A 16,706-nucleotide genomic window follows, 5' to 3' on the forward strand; every position below is an offset into this window, starting at 1 on the left:
CCAAGTCTAAGCATGGATTATAATAAGAACTTCTGTTATAGACCAGGACTAAGTCTCAGCATCCTTTACTTATAAGAACTAAGTATTATCATCCTTCAGGTTGAGACCAAGTCTTATAATCAATCAACTTAAGACTTAGTCTGACAATCTTTCTAGCTTAGGACTACGTCTTACCATCTCTCTTCTTAGGACTAAATCTTACCAACCCTCAACTTAGGACTAAGTCTTACCAGGCATCAACTTAAGACTAAGTCTTACGATCCCTCAACTTAAGAATTAATCTTACCAACCCTCAACTTAGGACTAAGTCTTACCAGGCATCAACTTAAGACTAAGAACCAACCCTCAACTTAGTACCAAGTGTTACCACCCCTCAGCTTAGTGATGTCTTTCCGCAATGTGGTATAACAAAATACTATTGAGCCTTTCTCTAATTATCATGCGCACCTATAGATGTATAATTAAAAAAACTTGTTCACCACTGTGTAGGTATCTGCTCAATATCAATATTGGAGATTATATGCTCTCCTGAATCATAGCTACAACTCAGAATGGCAAAAAAACAGAAACTCTAATAATCTGATTTGGTATTGTTGCCAAACTTGCTCAAATTGTTGTGCACACCTATAGAATATTTATTTTAAAAAAAGAAAAAAAAGGTACCTCCTCAAGTTCAACACTGAAGATTCTATGCTCTTACAGGAAAAAAAACCCAGAAGTATAATATTCCGATTTGGTATTTTTTGTCCAGCTGTCTGTCGCCATCTCCTACTAATCCCCACCTCTGCCTTGTTTTCCCCCTCCTCAACAGAAAATCCTCCGACGGTGAATCCAAAGTGGCCGTTGACAACCTTAACACCACGTTACGGGAGATCCTGGTGCGCGCATTACGCAAACGAAAAGGCGTAATACCGACTGCAGGTAAGCCTCTCTGATTTGTGTGACTGATAGTCCTGATTACCGTGCATCCAAATGATCTTTTTGTTTTGTGTGTTCGTAGTTTGTGGTGGAAGCCCGGAGCAATTAGGGGTTGGGTTAAAATTACTGGAGTGTTGTAAGAGTTGGGGTGAGAGTGAGATGTGTATCAGTGAGGTGCATGGGAGAAAGAGGTCATCATATGAAGATGATATTGAAAAATGAGGATGCATTTTGGTTAAACTATGATGTGTCAGTGGTCTATTAGAATCGGGAGGTGTGCCCTTACACAGCTAATCTTACGGGGTACTTTTAATAATAGAACAATGCTACCCACAAGGTTTTCTGTGTTTTAGTGATACCCTACAGAGAATTTCTTTAGAAAAGGGAATACTGGAAAAATAATAGCAGGACCCCACAATCATACCGGATACGTAAGTCAGGGTGGGTGTGAGTTCAACCGCGGACCTTTAACAAAAGAGGACAACAGTCTTTCTTCAGGAAAACTTTTATGAAAACACTTGTATGCAGTGTATGCAGTTCTGAGAAATAAGGCCTAGACACTGAGTGCTCAAACTCACTAAACACCCGATATACTCTATTACACACCATTGTTTGAGTCAATTATTTCAATGTTGACAGAACTAAACCACTTGTTTTGACACTTTCCCTAGTTATTTTTTATCCTTTTGATATTTTTAGCACCCATAAAACTTTGGGCTTGCAATGGCAGATTGGTTTCAATGGGTATTCTTTTTCCTCTGAACTACAAAATGCACTAAGTGACATTTTCAACAAAATGCCAAATGTTGAACCCCACCGAAAGAGCAATGAGTTGTGATTCCAATTATCGCGTTTCAACTTTACCCACTCTTGTCGTCGCCGCATCCTGTCCAAAAGTCTGAAAATTTTCTGACATCATAAACTCGCAAGGCAATCATCCTAACATGAGCGCTGAAGAGAAAGGCAAACGGTAAGCGTGGAGCCGTCCGCAATCAATAGTGTGTGCAATTAGTGCGACGCAAACACCGTTATGGCATCTAAATGACTAGTCGTGATCAATCAATGTGTCACAACCCAAAGCTTTTCTTTCCCCCCCACTCTCTTCTCCCTCTCTCTGTTTTCTTGATATACTGTGGTGATAGTGGTCTAGTGGTAAGGTTAGTGGTGAAACATGACTTGGATTTCTTGTATGTGTGTGTGTGTGTGTTCAATTTGACAAAGTTGTTTGTTAAGTCTACTTATGTCATCCCTGGTTGACCGAATCTGGTGAATTATTACACTGGAAATCAATGAAAACTCCCAACAGGGGGCCGGTGTGTATATAAAATACCGATAATATTCAAACTGTATAGTTTGGTAACTACGTGTAAATACTAGCGTAGGCCATGGTAAAGTGCACCCTGTCTGCAGAGAAATGCAAGCCTGTTTCAATCGGGATTAGTCCAGGCGACACACTGCTTCTAGTTTGTGTTTGTTTATGATATGTCAGTATTGGGGAGGGGGGGGGGGGTTCGGCTGATGTAAAGTGTAGGGAATGTGTATGACTATGACTTTACATCATCATCATCATCATCATCATCATCACTAACTCTAGACTACATCCATCTTGAGTCTGATAGAACGAGACTACCCAAGTCTCTCTACACGGTCTCCTATATACTCTCATGATAGATGCCAAATCATCATCAACGCAGAAACAACTACAGACAATATTTGTATTACACACACCAATATGCAGATCTCAAGATTGGTTTTTTTTTATGGTCGATAGTGTCAAGTATTTCTTGAGCTATCAGGGTGTGTTCCACGTGCGCAAATGTTGCCCAATATTACCGCACGTTCGCCAAACAGTTTAGCAAATGTTAGCAACTATATAGGCGATTGTACTTCTGAGGTGTTGGTGAGTGGTTTTTAAAATGGCAGACAAAGCAGATGATATTGTTTCCTTGCCACCAACTATAGTGTTGTTTTGGGTGGTTGATAATGCAGTCAGTTTAAGTTGAAACAACAAATTAATAAGTTGATGTCTCTATATACAAAAGAGGATTCAAACATACCTTCAACCTGTGAAAAAGGTGGTAGCGTTTTTGAGATGTTGCAGAAAATCTGGAGCGGTTTATGTCCACACAGGAAGAATAATCTGCAATTGGAATACACAACATGAGAAATGTTACTGCATTTAAACACTTCTCAAATTCAAAGTTTGGGGATAACAAGTGATATCTTTTTCCATAACCAAAGTACTTCGAAGTGAAAAGTTTCTCAAAATGTATTATATTATCCAAAGCTGATTTACTTCTTACCAAGTAAGTTTTTATTGGCAATAATTTTCAGAGTCACTACCGTCCGTGCACAGACCCTTTTAAGTTTAATTTGCATTGCTTAACATTTAGAAGAAGCTTTGTCTTCTGCTTTATGATTCAAAGAAATAAGGCCCAGTGCAACTGCCAAAGGGAAGGGTTGACTGGACTTTATTTTCGTTGATTAACACAGGATAATAACATTAAAACTTTATCATGTTACATCCAAGCTGCAACAAGAAACTCAATTATTACATCACAACAAAACCATTAGTTTCAATGTAATATTTATGTACACAATATGTTGGCTTTGGTGGTTGTTCAAATGTCATCAGTGTTTTTCTTGAATAGTACGATTGCACTTTAGTGGTTCTTTTTCTTCATGCTTGATATTATTTGATATTCGGAGATGGTGCAGTACAAAGGGACAAGGGAAGAATTAGCAGTGATCTTTGTACCCTATGGCTTAAAGTCAACCCAAGTGTCGTGCCTGCAACTTAATCAGTCAGAAATTAAATCTCAAGTAGTTGCTGAAAATGTAATAATAACATCAATTTAATCATTCTTTTTTTTGACATCATGTCGTGTATTTGTTTATAGGGAGAGAAAAGCCACGAATTTCTCATTACCAAGATTAATTGGTAATTATTATAAATGAGAAAAACATAATTGTAATGAAATTTTGGAGTGTGTAAGGTGCGAGTTGAATTTTAACTTAACAGTGGAGATTCCTTTTTCTGAGGACTTGCCCAAAAGTCACGGCCACAGTGTTTTCATAAGTGGAGGAATTATTTTTTAGTATGTGGTTTACTGTTTCAAATTGAAGAGGAACATCAAAGAGTTCGCCCCAGGAAAACAATTTAATCTCAAACAAATGTCTTATGAATTTTGTTTTTTCTTCAAAATGTTTTTTAAATATTTTTATTTAAATAAGAAACATGAGTTGCTATTTAACGAGTGGAATAATATCCAGTTTGCAGAAACTTATTATTACTCTTTCTGTTTTCCACAATGTGTATTGGTTTCTTTTACTAATACATTCGTGCACAAGGGACCTGTGGTTTGAAGTATGTATCCGAAGAATAAGATGAATGTGAGACTTTCCACACAGTATACATCCATCTCAGTCAAATCATTACACTGACCAGACCAGCTAGTTCCTTATTCATAAACCATAAACATGACAGTACCTAGACCAGGGCCCAATTTCATAGCGCTGCTAAGCACAAAAATGTGCTTAGCATGAAATTTGTTCTTTGATAAAAACGTGATTACCAGCAAAATTTCCTTTTGTTGCATATTACGTGTTACTGGTATTCAGCTGATGTTTGCTCATCCTGAAAATCATGTGGAAATTTGGTTGGTAATCCTGTTTTTATCGAGGCAGACATTTCATGCTAAGCAAATTTTGGTGCTTAGCAGCTCTATGAAATTGGGCCCAGCTGGTTCCTAGGATTTGAAACTTTGCATGGTGGAAGTATAACTACATGTAAGAGAGGTTTGCGGTAACACCATGTGATTATCTCTTTTGAGTAGTGTTGGTTCTGCAAAGAATCGTTGGTTAACGACTCAACGTTTCGATCAGTCAGGGAAAACAATTGAGTCGTTAACCACCAGTTATTTTCAAAACCAACACTACTCAAAAGGGATGTTCACATGGTGTTACCACAAACCTCTCTTAGTTCCTTATTCATACACCAAGTTCCTTATTCATACACAAAGACAGTAGTAAATATGATAGTACCCAGACCAGCTAGTTCCTTATTCATACATCATAGTTCAGGTTTTTTTTCAACATCCCTGAACTATTGTCAAACCAATGACCCTTCTTTCCTTGTCATTTCATTTTTGTTCAGGACCTGACTACATATTAGAGAGAGATAACCAACCAGGTGTAGCACTGGATCTGGACACCAGGCTATGTGACATGACCTCGTTTGACCTCGTCATGGTGCGGGAACACAGTGAGTACCCATATTTATTTGTCTAGAGTTTCACACAATGTATACAAACTTGAGGCAAACGCTCTATGGTGCAAAACCATTTTAAATTATTATTATTAGAGGGCAAATTTTAATGGAATGTTGTTTTTTAGTTGTGGATTTTGATGAAGAACTACACTACACATTTTGTGTCTGATGTAGATTGTTTATGCATGGACCACTTTTTCTGATTACCTTAATTTAAAGATGTTAAATTTGCATCGGGGATAAAGAATATTATTATTATTTGTTTGTACCCTTACACCAATGTGTGTTAGCACTGTATAGCCTACTCAGTACATTCCCGAGTCCTGTGAAAAAATATCACAGGCATGTTACGCGGGTGGGATTCGAACCCACGACCCTTGCAATTCTAGAGCAGTGTCTTACCAACTAGACTACCGAGGTTGCCCGGTAACTAGAGGCAGTTCGAATCCTTTGTTTTGGCAGCAGGTACCGAAACGATATTAGAGATGTTAAATTTGCATCAGAGATAAAGAATATTATTATACCTTTACATTTTTTGTATATTTTTTTTTAACCTTCATAAAAGTATTTCTGCAACTTTCAATTCATGGATCAAGAAGTATACCACAAGGGTAACTGACTGGGTAAATTTGAATCAAAGTATTAGTATTTCTGGATTATTTTTACGTTCACATCGCACCGTGCGCCTTGAATTTTGTTTAAACATCAGCACTAAATTACAATCATTTTTAAATGGATTACATTATTTATGAAGTGTCTAATAGTGAAGATTTTTTAAGAGACGTTTGATCACCTTAAGTACTAAACACATTCAGAGAGTATTTCCCTAGCTATAATCTAGGAGTCTAGAAGTTCCCGTTCAATATTCTTTGAGGTCTTCCCTGAAGAAGCCCTCGCCAAACAGTGGGTCATCAAGTAGAAGTAATGGCTAGCTCAGCAGAGAGAGAGAAAACTGTCACTCAGCGCAGAGTTGTCGTCGACCCAGTCAAGGTTTTTTGAAATGCCAAGTGGTAGTGAAGTACCCTTTAGCGGAATGGGATTATGTCAAGCGAGCTCCTGGACAAACCTCTCCATGTCCGTAATCCCAGAGACAAGGGATTGAGGGCGAAGAGAGTGTGGCATAGGATACTGGCTTTTTTTAACGGTCGTCGAGAGAGTTTTTTTCTCCACCTTTCTGGAGGGTTGATTGAGGATGGACGTTTTGGTTTATTTGTCAACATTTTACAGTTTTCTTTTTTACACTTGTTTTTTACAAATGTTTTGGAGTAGTGAATGAGAGATGAATTAAAATTAATGGTTGGACTTTATATTTAAGAAATAATTTCAATAGAAAATATATCAGCTTTGATTCAAGAACTAAATGTCAACATGAATAGCATTAAACTTAATCAAAAAAGGAGAAGAAAAAGTAAGATAAAAAAATTGACTTCAATAAAGAATTATATCAACAATATGTGTCTTCACATTAAAAAAATAAGACACTCAAAAGGCTCCTTTTTAATTTACCTAGCCTACTTCTCTGACATTTTTGGCGTGACTGTTAATCAAAATGATCAGGAATAATCTAGCTGTGCCCACTTCATCTATCTATCATTTATTACTCTTGATGAAACAAGGTGCTAATAAATTAAGGGAACTGACAAAAGTTCCATGTGTACTTTACTGTACGTCTCGTTTTACGTCTCAGAGAGGCTGTTGCCCAGGCAGTACTAGTCGCAGTGATATATGGCCCTGTGATGTTGTTTCGTTGGGCAGAAGAGCAGATGATAGAGACGGGTAAAGGGGTTGAACAAAGTCGAAAGACAAAGAGAGTGAGTGTGTGTCTGTGTGAGCTTGACACAAAAAGAAGAGAGTTTGATGATTTAGCGTGGAGGTATTTAGTGGGTTGGTGTACTTGTGTGATCCATCATGTTGGTCTGATTTGAACCAGGTTAGCTGTCTGCTTGTCTGCTGCGGTGCGAGGATGATGCCTGATTTCTAAAGGGTTAACATTGATTGGCTCATCCCCTCAGTGATGGATGCTGATTGGCAGACGAGTCCGAGGTGTTTTTCATCGCACTCGGGAGAGTTGCCAATCCCCAAACGGGAAAGGATAGCAGATTATCTGGAGTTTGTCACAATCGGACTGTATTTAGACAGAGTGTAGAAGGAAAGACTGTTTTCATTTTGGAGTGACAATTACTCGGGCCTAATCTCCATTAGGCCTACTCTTCAAGTCCAAGATTCGAAAGGGTTGTTTGCAGAAGAGTTCATTTACATAACAATAAGCTCTATAGGGGCCAGGGGACTGAAACGAATACACTCTTGAATATGACTTTGTTCCTCTTTACAATGTAGAGAGCATTTCGTAATAAGATTTGAGCTTCAGAAATTTGTGGTATTTTGGCAATCAGACTTGTTCATTCACCTTTCTCACGAACCACGATTCCACGCTACTTAATTTCCACCTTTCCAATTTTGTCTTGCTATATTCCCAGCAGATTGGCCCCCCCATAATAAAAAGTTTCCCCCGAGGGATAGAGGAAATGTTTCGCATCGTGGTTCCGTGACGAATTACCACACTGGACTCGCTGGGTTTTGGATTACCCTCGTCATTAAGTATGAAAATTCCCTGGCAGATTTGGGTCCAGGTGGAATGATTTATGATTGTCTCTGGTGTGATCCCAACACGCATGCACTGGGATTAACCCACGAAAACCCGCGGACCATGAGAAAGAAAAATTTCAGGGGACTCTCTCTCTCTGACTGACTCTCTCTGCAAATAAGATTGCTGAAATGTTTCAGCACACATATGTGCTTCATTATTCATGGATTCTTTTATGAGATATCTGTAAATGTTAAAGCTAAACAGGGACCATTTTGGCAGTGCTGAAATAAATCAGGTGTGGAGCCGATAGGTGTAGTAATGAATCGGGAACCGTTCTGCAACTTTCTCTATGCTTAAACTAAACATTTGTTTCAATTTGTTTGGAAAGAAAAAGGTGCAACAATTTGATTATGGTATCAGTTTCTTGCCTGCCTTTAGCCTCAATGGATGGTGGTTTGAATCCCATCTCAGATTTAGTACATTTAGTACATGTGGATCTGGTTTTCAACCCCAACCTGATTGTGTGGGTTTCCTTATATTGTGTCCCCCCCCCCCCCAATCGAAAACTAAAAAATGATTATTTAGTCATTGTCTTACATTTACAACAAATGTATCGTCAGGCCTTTGAATCACAGTGATAGTTACTATCACTATGATTCAATATAGTTGCTTTTTGTGGATTCCTTGGTTTAATTACCTGAAAGATTATTTAAAAATCACAGAAATGTTTATCAGAATAAAAACTTGGCATGGTGGAAATACTGCATCTCCAGTATTCTCCTGAAGACAACCAGTGCATACTGATCGAAACTTCTACAGAAAATGGTGTTACTGCAAACCTATCTCGATTAGAAACACATCCGAAACTACACACATACACGATTAGTTTGTTTTCACAGGAAACAGCTGTCCAGAAACTTAAGTTGTCCGCAAAGTTTTCTCATGACGAAGCGACTTCTTAGAATGATCGATGCGTTACTTTCCTACAGCTATTGCCAACGCCATCTTTACATAACCAAGGTTTCCTCAAGGAGTTAGCCTCTTCCTCCCTTAGATGTCAATCATTTCTCTTACATACAGTCATAACACCTCCCCCATCATTCCTGTCAGACACCTTGTATTTTAAAGGCACTGCTGACGATTTCACAAAATCTTTTTAACTTCTGATTAATCTTAGGACTTAAGATGAGTTGGGTTCCGCAATCATAGATGCTAGGATGCATTGAACCCATCCGAAGTTAGGTCGTCCTAACTTGAGAAATGTTGGGTCATTAGCTATTTTTTTATTTCTTCCATTGGTCCATTTGGTTGGTAGGCAGTATGCATAGGATAATTCTAATTTCATAAATAAATGGTGAATAATTTTTTATTATTATATATTGATGGGAGTACAGAAGGATGAATACAAAGTAAAAAATAAAAAACATGATCTGGGTGTTCAAAACAAGATACAGTACAACAAAGAGGGACAGAAAAACCTGGCTATGGTATTACCCCCTTGCACCAGCATCACATGTGGCTTGTCTGCCACGCTCACTATTTTTTGAGTTAAATTGTGCGTACAAATTATGTGGCAAAGCGTGTTGACGGCTCCTCACCTAGAACACACACGGACATCGACTTCCAAAATGGCGCTACCAAGATTTTGTGATGTGGCAGTTGAAGTAATCAGACATGCGACTTTACAACCGATTGACTGATTCCATCTTTCTATATTTTTAAACAGTGGCATAGAAAACTTTAAAATACTGTACAAAAAGTTAAGTTTGATCGGTCATTTCCTCTTTTTTGTAATTAGAAAGTTGCATGTCTGAGTAATTCAGTAAAAGGGAAATCATTCAAGGTTTACTGTAATGTCTGAAAGAACTAAGGTTTCCACATTTTGAAGGTAGGGTCGTGACCCCAAATTATCCTGTGCACTTGGAATGTTTGTTTTATTTTACTCTAGCTACCAGGCAATCTCAGTGGTCTAGTTGGTATGACACTGCTATAGAATTGCAAAGGTCCTGGGTTCGTATCCTACCTGAGTAATACATATGCCTGTGAGGTTTTTTTCACAGAACTCGGGGAAAGTACTGAGTACACAGTGCTTACACAAATCGGTGAACATGGATAAAAAGCAAAATTAATATTCTTTGTCCCCGATGCAAATGTAACTTTTAAATAAATAATAAAAAAATTCATTAATTTACTCTTTTTTTTGTACCTGCAGGCAAACGAGAATATCCCAAACCAGAGAGAACAAGGCATGTATCCACGGCTGAACCACCACTGGTACTCAGCACTCAGTATAAATCCTATAGAATCAACATGCTGCATAGATTGAGACCAACTACTGAGATTCAGTTAGGTGAGTGGAAAGGGAGTTTGGGGTTGGAGAGGTCCATAGACTTGTTACTAGTCCTCTCTGAGCTTGTGCTATGGTGACAGACACAATCTATAACATTGATTATCCATCTTCAGCTTATCAACCTACCACAAAAGTTATATTTAATTGTTTCAAATAAACAATGGATTTGATAATAAGATGACTTAATGATGTACTATCTAAATAATTTTGAATAACCAGATTATTTACAACTTAAAGTGTAACTTTTAAAAAAAGAAAACTTTTTATTTTGCTTTTGAGAAAGAATCTGCTTTGGTTGAAACATCAGGACATGAACTATTTGTGTACATTTATACCACCGGTCCTTTTGGTCAGTAAGTTGTTCGCAACAACAGCTAATTCTATTTTCTCTTCTCAAACATGTTTCATTATACTTTTGATCACAGGGGTGTCTGGTGACAAGATTGAGATAGATCCTGTCTCCCAGCCCAAAACGACCGCAGCCAAGTTCTGGAGCAGTAAACAGAAAGCTGTTTCCATAGATACAGATCGGTTGGCAGCGTGTGCCCTCACGGATGAAAAACCATCGGGTGAGTTATTGCACTGGAAAATGTTTGATGTGTGGTTTTTGGTTTTTAAAAGGCTGGAAATTAACTTGATTTGTACGGTTGTCCGAAGGAGGAGTAACTGTCAGGTTTACCGGTCTTTTTTGTTTGTTTTTCCGTGGTCCTGCAGCCAATTTTCATGAAACGCTTTGATTAATCCTATCTCGAGTTAGGACGAGTAACCAGGCAATTTAAATGGCCCTAAGCTAGCGGCCTACTGTAAATTACTGTCCGTTTATAACAATATTTTGTCAATAAATATGAAAACTAATCATAGTTCAAGAAATTATCTCGAAATGATAGTTGCAAGATAATACAATCTTAGTTTTAGAATTCTTACTTTGTTTGCTAGTGACAATGATATCTAGGAAAAATTGGGTCAGTTCTAATTGAAATTGAAAAATAATTGGCTACTAAAATAATAAAATGACAAAATTAATTTGTCTAAGTATCTGTTATGTCTAGTATTTAATACAATAGACTTCCTGTTATGAACTGCGGAGGACAAACTGCTTAAGACGGTCAATATTAGATTTGGGGGGAAAAATATTAAATAAATTACCAGTTTAAAGGCAATGTTTGTGAAATATGAAATTTAGCTGTCTAGTTGGTAAGACACTGCTCTAGAATTTCAAAGGTTGTGGGTTCTTGTTTTTACGTAGAGTATACAGTGCTTACACACATCGGTGTCTACGGATAAAACCAAAATTAATACGAAATTTAGCTGGTTATTCAAAGTTGCTCTATGGCCGATGTTTGTAAACAATTCCTTGGCGTTTACAGTGGGGTTCAGTAATGTAAATGGACTGTTATTATGAAAGGCAATCAAATGGCAACCTCTTCTGTCTTGCTCAAGAGTGCATAAGCTTGCGATTGTGAAACTGAACGCTTCAAAAGTAAACATGCGAGTCCCAGTCCTCTTCACAAATGAAAGTTTTTTTAATTTCAGAAATTACATGGGTAGGGGGAAGTCGACGATACAAAAAAAAGGAAGCACCCTCTTTTTTACTGAGAATTGAACCACCAGTGATTCAGAATGAACGTAAACATTGTTTTAAGCTCGAATTACAAGGACGGTGTCGTCTGTTATTGAGGGGGGTCTTGAAAGGGCAGTCTAGCCTCCCAATTGAAGTTCTGATTCTCAATCTAAAGGACGCTTCACCGGAGAAAATATTCAGATATCAAAACAAATTAAGTTGCACTTGGTGTGAGTTAGAGTGACAAGTGTAAACACGGGTGGAATATTTGACTGACTAAGCTGAACGGTCCCAGTAAATACTGATTTGACATCATCTTAAATGATGGATGCAGACAGTGCCTTTAATGAAAGATGTTGGGAAAATGGGTTTACTACCTTATTTGAGTTCTGGGCCCAATTTCGTGGAGCTGCTTAACGTTTGATTTTGTGCTTTCAAAGCGCTGCTAACCGTAAGCACACAAAAAGGCTTGCTAACCTTCTGGTGCTTACTGTGTTGATAATGGATGAGGTTACAATGCAAATCCGTGGTGAATGTGCCCTCTAATTTTCCTGCTAACCTGTAAAATACGCTTAAGCACTTTTTTTCTTATAAATACAAGTTACTAATATTTGGGTTAGGGGCTGCACAATGAAAAAAAATACACCATTGCTTTGGGGCATGCAATTCCCATAAAATATTTAGGAACAAGACATAAATAGGTAACGAATTTGAAAACATGTTTTGAACGATTGAAAAAAAAAGGAAATAAGAGAAAGTACATTGTCCCATATACTGAGCTAAAAAAAAAATTGTAGATCAAAAGTAAACAGCAAGTTGATACTGAATGAGTCTTTGATTGATTTATGTACTGCAGACTTTTCCCTCGTTCGTTTGTGGTTCACTTTTTGATTTCAAGACTCCCTCGGCCGTTGCCCACTAGTTGCGTCATCTTCTTCACTCTCCTCCCGGTCATTGGTAAACGCTCAAAACTAATCAAGCGGCATACCGGGTTCTTGATCAGCACGGTAATGATTTACAGTATAGGGAATGAGTAGATCCAGAGCATGACAGGTGTAAACAATGCTCACTTCCCGTTAGCGGCAGTCAGCGTGTCCTGGGTTGAGCTGTGAGACAGTTCAACCTTAGTCAAATACTTCCCTGTTCTTCTTTTGTCTTTTTATAGCAAAAATGTCATTCATTCCCCAACAGCAAAATTAAGTAGGATATGAAACTTTGCTATGTGGAACTACGATGTAGTAAAGGAACGCGGTAACACCATGTAATGATAATCTCTAAAAAGAGGCTGGGGTGGTTCCGAAAAGAACCGTTGGTCTCAACTCTGTGTTTTATGTTCACAGTGCAGTAGATATTTTTTAGTAACATTCAAAGTTATTGATAAAAAGGACTCTTTATATATTTTTGTTGAACATAATCTACCCAGCAAGCAGATACACACTTGGTGTTACGTGAAACAAATATTTATAATTTGGTAGTTATTGTTTTGGTTGTCTGGTTTCAAGGAAGTGTAACTTGATAGTTTTTGAGACACTTTTAACATGTTTGTTTTAACACTGGTACTACATCTGGGTGCATTGATGCATATTTTTTAAATTTAATTTGTTTAAATTAGTTTTAGTTAATTTATCATAGTGTAAGGTTTACTGTAGAGAAATAAATAACACATGCCTTAAACTGGTTAATTTGTTTTGCCTTTGGGAAGTAGCTTTTCTTAGAAAATCCGATGTTGAATTGTGATGAGAAACATGTTTTTCCTGGTAGGTGTTTTGATGGCATCCCGTCCCCCTTTTACCCACAACTCATCAACTCCTCTGTCCAATATTAACTGGGCACCTTCTTCATTTCCTCCCTCCCATTGCCCCGTTACGAGGCCATCCTCACTTTTTGACACACAGCACCTCATACTTTGTAGACAGCCACTCCTATAGCAAACACTGCGACTGTCGCTTCGGCGTATCGCATTCCGAAGCCTGCCATTTACGCCCTGCCGGTACACCTGAAGTGCAAAGCAAATATTTGGCCGGAGGAATTAGGCAGTTGCCAGCAAGCAATGTTATGATTTCCAGCCGAATTGGGGGGGAAAATGATGAGTTTTGGCTGACCTACAAAAACACATGAAAAATATTACTTTTATTATCAAAACATCAGTTTATTGAGCGATCATCTTTCCCCTCAGGGGGCGGAGTTGGGAGGGTTGGAGAAGGGGGAGTTATCGGGGTGTTTTTGTTTCCTCTCTCTGTCTTGATACAATCTAGAACAGTGGTTATAAACACAATTAAAGTTTGACAAGTTGTCTCTTGATGAGATTGATGACACTATTTGAAGCCAAACTGTTTTTCTTTTACATGACAGGCGTGCCTGAAAGCTGTGTTGGATGTTAAAACTAAAAGAAACTTGAGACTTTTTATCACGTAGAATATTGTTCCACACCTCTGATCATGTAGGTCGGGATGCAAGATTAAATCCTAGATGCGTTACGTAAAGCGTTGGCAGTTCATGAACGTCTGTCATGGGATTGTACTCCTTGAGTTTTAGAGATACATTTGTTTCAACCATCAAGAAATTAAAAAAACATGCGAAAATTTTCATTTTCAGAATGAAACCGTTTGACTTTTTATCAACAAGATAGTGGAAAGACCCTCTAAACCTATCATTTTTTCATTTATTTCCTTCTGAAGGTAAGACAGTTTTCCGTTTAACCTACAAGAGCATTAGTCATGAATTCAAGCATCGAGACTTCGAGACGAACCATTCATCTGCCAAGCAGATCGTCTCCAAAATCAACCAGATCCTGGAGCTTCGAGCCAGCGCTGTACGCAACGATTACACAATATGGAAAGACAGAAGGCACAGCACCAAACGGCATCACGATAGGTGAAGTGTTGGTCAGAATTCCTGAGGAACGTCGTTAGAAAGCAAAATTTATCACAGTAACTTGACCTGGGCCAAATTTCATACAGCTGCAGGAAAAAGTTGCTGAACAATTAATTTCTTGCTTAGCATGAATGAGCAGGATACCAGTCATTGTACATACCACATGGTATTTTGGGTGGTAACCTTATTCTGGTAAGCAAATATTTGGTGCTTAGCTACTTTTTGTGCTTAAGCAGCTCTATGAAATTGGGCTTTGTTTTCACACAACTCATCTTAATTCATTCTGCACTAAATATAAGCAGCTTTATGGTACATGATGAACTACACCCGCAACATTTCACCATTTAACTTGAGAATTTCAAAGTGGAATTGTGGCAAATGATCTTATGTAGGTAGGTAGGAGACAAGTCGATGAACACCCATACACAATTCTGAATGGATGTGTATGACACAATGGTGCCAGGGTTTGCTCATCTGGAGGTTGCTTTACAAAAGCTTGCACCGAACAATTTGATATAGCAACTGTCTCTTCAGTCTGAGGAATTCAAATGTAAGCGGTACATTGTGCCTAAGCAAGTCATTGTACCAGACGTTATTCAAATCTTACTTGGAAATGGCTGATTGAGTTACCATAGAGTGTGGGGATTTTGGAGGATAGGGACTTTAGACACAAGGGGGTTAGGGTGAGCCTAATGTATGAATAATCAACTTCCATTATCAAATACCAACTTGTGATTGACAAATTATAATGTTATTTGCCCTTGGGCAAGAGAGCTTCTGTAACAGATAGTTGTATGGTACATGACTCAGCAATATTTGCCATTCATAAACATCATTTAGTGTTGGTGTTGGCTACACATGTAGCGAGTCTGAGTATATCAAGCAACTTGTGAATTCAAACAAAGGAGAAACTTCTGTTGACTTATATGGAGAGCATAAACTGGACCAAAACTAGGACCGTATTTGTGTACTTTGTGTTACCTAATAGATGAAAATTTGCATCGGGATACAAAATGTTAATTTTGGTTCTACCCATGTACATCGATAAAGTACTAAGTATACAGTGCTAAGACACATTGGTGTATATGAGTAAAACCAAAATGTATATACTTTGTTATTGTTTAATGAAATGAGATATTTATGGTCGGCTTTGCTTACTTAAAAAGTGGGGTGTATAAAGAAGAAAAATTGTTTAATGTCTGGAAGTAGTTCTTCTGTACAACTGAAATAAGACATTTTGATGTTATTTTAACATCTGTTGGTAGACTTGATTTTCATTAAATATGGTCATTTTTTTTATCATTTCTGCGCCTTGATCACCACCTTAGATTGTCTTGAACCATAGTCTGCCCTAATACATAACTCAACCTAATGGGGGTTAGACAAGTATGGCCAAATCTCAACTTGATTCCGATCTCTGTTGACTATAAAGAGTGAGAGAAAGATAACCACAGTCTCCAATTCGGACATGGCCTAATTATTAGTCATTACCCGTACAAAATGGCAAAGTCAAGATTACTGTGGTATGGTGCCCTGGGATCAAAGGCACAATATCTATGTGGACACTAGCCTCATTCAAAGTTTTTTATTTAACTCTTAGTTTAGGCTCTGTCTCCAGGCTCTGTTTGTTGTTGGAAACCCCATACTTTTCCAAAGTTGATGATGGAGCCTTAGCGGGAGTCTAAGCCCTGCCGTCAATTTCACAAAACTCTTCCTAACTTAGGATAAATCTTAAGACATAGGAAGAGTCCCAGCCCTGCACTGTAGCATGCAGACCTTAGGATTAATCCTAAGTTAGGCCGAGTTACTCATCCTAACTCGAGATAAGATTAATCTTAGCTTTTTGTGAAATCGACGGCAGGTTTGAGAAAAAGCCCAATTAATTACTTTGTAGTGTACATGTGTACAGATGTATGTAGTAAACAGTATGTCTGCTTGTTTGTTGTCTTAATACATGGTACCTATACTTAAAGCAAAACCAAATTAAGATCAAAGTAATATTGCATGTTTAGTTTCATAGAGAGAGTGTTATTTCAGAGGGAGAGAGACGCAATAAATGCCAATCATCAGAATTTATTATTCTAAACTGATTTGCCATTGCTAAATCTGGAGACCAAATTTTTGTCAATGTTTTTTATATAGTTTA

The 16,706-nt window shown here is 37.9% G+C and overlaps 1 protein-coding gene across 3 annotated transcripts in view; it reads left to right on the forward strand.

Annotated features, from left to right (window-relative positions):
* Nucleotides 1-16,323, forward strand: part of LOC117302997 (target of rapamycin complex 2 subunit MAPKAP1-like) — a 54,218-nt gene extending 37,895 nt beyond the window's left edge. For all 3 annotated transcript variants that reach the window (XM_033787022.1, XM_033787020.1, XM_033787021.1), the window contains exons 7-11: nt 812-921; nt 5,075-5,182; nt 9,988-10,125; nt 10,551-10,694; nt 14,365-16,323. In XM_033787022.1, the coding sequence (XP_033642913.1) occupies nt 812-921; nt 5,075-5,182; nt 9,988-10,125; nt 10,551-10,694; nt 14,365-14,564 (700 nt within the window). In that variant the 3' untranslated portion in view covers nt 14,565-16,323. The remainder of the gene's footprint in view (nt 1-811; nt 922-5,074; nt 5,183-9,987; nt 10,126-10,550; nt 10,695-14,364) is intronic.
* The last annotated feature ends 383 nt before the right edge of the window (nt 16,324-16,706 follow it).

This window comes from Asterias rubens, chromosome 19, assembly GCF_902459465.1.
Source record: "Asterias rubens chromosome 19, eAstRub1.3, whole genome shotgun sequence".
Lineage (NCBI taxonomy): Eukaryota > Metazoa > Echinodermata > Asteroidea > Forcipulatida > Asteriidae > Asterias > Asterias rubens.